The sequence below is a fragment of the Cyprinodon variegatus genome, unplaced genomic scaffold (assembly GCF_000732505.1).
Source record: "Cyprinodon variegatus isolate N-32 unplaced genomic scaffold, C_variegatus-1.0 Scaffold1578, whole genome shotgun sequence".
In the NCBI taxonomy this organism is placed as follows: Eukaryota; Metazoa; Chordata; class Actinopteri; order Cyprinodontiformes; family Cyprinodontidae; genus Cyprinodon; species Cyprinodon variegatus.
In genome coordinates, this window is record NW_015152031.1 from 29,364 (window position 1) to 33,557 (window position 4,194).

Consider the following 4,194-nt stretch of genomic DNA (forward strand, 5'->3'; position numbering starts at 1 on the left):
CGTTTATCTCCGCGGTTGTTCCGTGGCCGTGGCGTGGCGTGGCGAGTTTCTGCTGGCTCTGTCTCGCTCACCGCGCGCGCGCACGCTGACGCACACACATAAGCCGCGTTGGAGCAGCGGCGGCGCGCAGAGCTCCGGAGCGCAAGCTGCAGGACAGACGGAGCCACACCGCCATGATGCTGCGGACAGCGGGGAGCGTCTTCAGGAGGTTCTCCACCTCCTCAGTGAGTAACAGCGCTCCTCCACCGGAGCTGAGACTCTTTCTGCTTTCAGCTGATCTAAACCATCCCGATCAGGAGCCGTTAGTCCCTCAGCTTTCTGCCTCCTGCATGCAGAACAGGCTGTCTCTCTGCTTTACTAGCTGCCTCTGAACGCATCACCAAGGAAACTGGAGTCACTCTGGTTTCACTGATTTATAAAAACAATCAGAAGAAGGTTTTAATTAAAAAATAGCTTCACTGTTTTCTCATGTTTTGTTTTCAAATTATTGCTAAAAGTAATTTTTATTTATTTTGTTATTTTTATTTTTAGCACATTCACTTAATTTCAAGCTCAAACCCCCAGAGACTCAGAGAAAAAATGCAAATAATAAAACTTAATCCGGAAAAGACATTCTGTTAAAAAAAAAAATAATAATAATAATAAATAAATAAATATATATATATATATATATATATATATATATATATATATATATATATATATATATATATATATATATATATATATATATATATATATATATATATATATATATATAATCTGATGTTTCATATCTTAAACAGAAAAAATAATTCCTGGATATTGTTTATTTTTTTCAAATTAATTTACAAAAACTAGGGATCATAATTGACTCCATATCTGAAACCTGAGAGCGGCCCCTGTCAGAGGGGAGGGGCCCCTGGCGTGCCCTCCTGACTCCCCAGCAGAAAGAAGCCCTCTGAGGGGCGGAAAGTGTTGCGTAATCAGTGGAGCTTTAACTGAAGGAAAACAACTTTAGGATTCTGCATAAATTTAGCTCCTCCTCTGGCTGCAGGTTCAGTTTGCAAATAGAGCAAAATGAAAAGCAGGATTTTATATTTCTGACCATGAATCTGTTGATGGAGTCATTTTAAAGCAGTGGTATAAATAAGCTGTTCATCCGTATAGCTCTAGCTATAACCTCCACAGGTTGGAAACATTCTGATTAAACCAGAGGAAGATGTGTTCACTGCTGTGGGAATCCAGGGCGCTGGGCCCCCAGACTGGGAAACTGAACACCAGTTGGGGTTAAACATAGTTCAGCCCATGTTTAGGAACTCTCTTTACTTTCTTTTTAGATGTGGGGAACCTTTGTTCGATCCCATTAGCATCTCAGCTGCAATAATCTGACAGATTGTTTGTTTTTGTTTTTCAGCATTATTACCAGAATAAGCTGAAATTAGCCATTATTGGTCAGAGTCTGTTTGGCCAAGAGGTTTACAGCAACCTGAGGAAGCAGGGTCACAAGGTGGTGGGCGTGTTCACCGTTCCTGATAGAGACGGCAAGGCCGACCCTCTGGGTGAGTAAACCGCTTCAAACATGATTTTAACGCCTGAATCTTTCTTTCCTTTGTTGATCTTTTTAATGAACTAAATCAGACTTTAAAAAACAATCAGCTGTTTCCTGTTGAAACTAAAACCCATCAAATCACACCAAAACAAACAAGAAACTATTAAAATTGACCAACGATTTGTTATTATTATTATTATTGTTCGCCAAATGATGTCGTAAAAATAATAAAAAATAGAAATAGGTAAGATGATTTTATTAAATAAGGAAGAACATCCATCCAGGCTAAGCTGTCATACACCAAGCTACACCAACGTAGCATCTTCTGTTTTCCAGTGGATATTTATTTACAGATTGTATTTTATTTATATATATATATATATATATATATATGTAATGTCTGCTCCATCAACACCAACTCAAACTCCTTGTTAGTGCAAACCTACTTGGTAATAAACTGAACTATAATTTGGGTCACTTTAAATCCATAGAACTGTATGGAGTGACATTTGTTCCATTATTGTTTCAAGAAAAGGAAATGTTTTCTAGATGGAAATTTGTGGGGAAAAATCCAGAAAGAATTTCAGGGTTTAATTGATTCATTCTAGAAGAAACAGCAGCATCCATCCCGTTAGCATCCATCCCGTTAGCATACATCCCGGCAGCATCCATCCCGTTAGCATCCATCCCGTTAGCATCCATCCATTAGCATCCATCCATTAGCATCCATCCCGTTAGCATCCATCCCGTTAGCATCCATCCATTAGCATATATCCCATTAGCATCCATCCCGTTAGCATCCATCCCGTTAGCATCCATCTCATTAGCATCCATCCCGTTAGCATCCATCCCGTTAGCATCCATCTCATTAGCATCCATCCTGTTAGCATCCATCCCATCGTGACCAGTTTGATGATGTCAGTCCAGGAGAACCAGGCGGAGCTTGCTTCCAGGTGCTGCCTGCTACCTGCTGCCCAACATAACCTCAGTGGAGGGAAGCTGTTGTTGTCATGTCAGAGGTAGATGCAGCCTTGGTGGAGGTTTGCAGGGCGTTTGTCCTGGATCTGTGCAGTGGGATCTGAGGTAGATGCTTGGACTGTGCTGTTCCTCCAGACAAAGAGGTGCTTTTATCTCGTGTTAGCTGAGGGAGACTGACTCCATTGTCTGTGCTGGAAGAGCCTCAGTGTGGCACAGAGAGGGGATTCTGATCTGATCCAGTTAAATGTTTCCATGTAGCATCACCACGCCGTCACCACGCCGTCGCCACGCCGTCACCACGCCGTCACCACGCCGTCCTGTCCTGCTGCTCATGTGTGGCGCTGCAGAACATTAAAGCAGAACCAGACGGATCTAGAACTGAGCTGCTGTCAGTTTATTACTCTGCTGCCGTGCTTCTGGCTCCGGGTCACCATGGAGCTCATCTCCATGATGCTGAACCAGTTCAGACCGGTTCTGATCACTCCTTATGGAAATTTGTAAAATTTATTAAAAAATATTTGAATAAATAAAATATACAAATTATTTAGAAAAAAAGAATCAAAATCTGAGAAAACATCAGTTGCTTTTTTTTTTTATTAAAACAACTTTTGGAAACTTTTCTCTGGATAATTTTTTTTTAAATCAAAAACATGCAAAAAGTTTTCCTTGCTGCTAAAATAATGGAACAAATTTCCGTCCATTGAAGGTTCAGTGTTTTTGAAGCTGAATGTTTTTGGTGAAACAGTTTGTCGGTTTAATAAATGTTTTCCTGCCGGGACCTTCAGCCTGGCTCTGCTGCTGCTCTGAGGTCCTGACAGGGAAAAGCTTGACGGTTCCTTTAGGTTTGATCTTTAGCGGGTCGTTTCTCTTCAGGCCTTCCGCCATCTTTAACGCCATCCAGTAAACCCGTCTAACCCTTTCCTCCTCTGACAGCGGTGGCGGCGGAGAAGGACGGCACGCCAGTGTTCAAGTTTCCCAGGTGGCGTGTGAAAGGAAAGCCTATCCAGGACGTGGTTGAGGCCTACAAGTCAGTGGGGGCGGAGCTAAACGTCATGCCCTTCTGCTCCCAGTTCATCCCTATGAACGTGATCGACCATCCCCAGCACGGCTCCATCATCTACCACCCGTCCATCTTACCTCTGCACAGAGGAGCTTCTGCCATCAACTGGTGAGACGTTTGGTTTCTGCTCCTCAGCCTGAAGGTTCAGGAGCTCAAAATGGCCGCCAGCTTTTTGTTCCTCTCATGAGTTTTCCTTTGATGTGACGTTTTCTCCAGGACTCTGATCCACGGTGATAAAAAAGCTGGCTTCACGGTGTTCTGGGCCGACGACGGTTTGGACACGGGGCCCATCCTGCTGCAGAGGGAATGCGCCGTGGAGCCCAACGACACCGTGGACACGCTGTACAACCGCTTCCTGTTCCCAGAGGGCATCAAAGCCATGGTAACCTGCAGGAGCCTCCTGAACGTGGAGATGTTTGTTCCTCAGACTGAATGTGGGCTGGTGTTTCAGGTGGAGGCGGTGCAGCTCATCGCTGACGGGAACGCCCCTCGCATCCCGCAGACGGAGGACGGAGCCAGTTATGAGGGCATCCAGAAGAAATCCAACGCCAAGGTCAGACTCCTGATGCAGATAGGGTCCTGGTTAGACTGGGACGGTCCTGGTTAGAGTGGGAGGGTCCTGGTT

General features: G+C 44.2%; 1 protein-coding gene across 1 annotated transcript in view; it reads left to right on the top strand.

Annotated features, from left to right (window-relative positions):
* The window catches only part of LOC107103970 (mitochondrial 10-formyltetrahydrofolate dehydrogenase), a 17,313-nt gene continuing 13,119 nt past the window's right edge, over positions 1-4,194 (top strand). Inside the window, exons 1-5 of the mRNA XM_015403844.1 lie at positions 1-224; positions 1,397-1,541; positions 3,443-3,677; positions 3,786-3,951; positions 4,021-4,122. Of these exons, the coding sequence (XP_015259330.1) occupies positions 174-224; positions 1,397-1,541; positions 3,443-3,677; positions 3,786-3,951; positions 4,021-4,122 (699 nt within the window). The 5' untranslated portion in view covers positions 1-173. The remainder of the gene's footprint in view (positions 225-1,396; positions 1,542-3,442; positions 3,678-3,785; positions 3,952-4,020; positions 4,123-4,194) is intronic.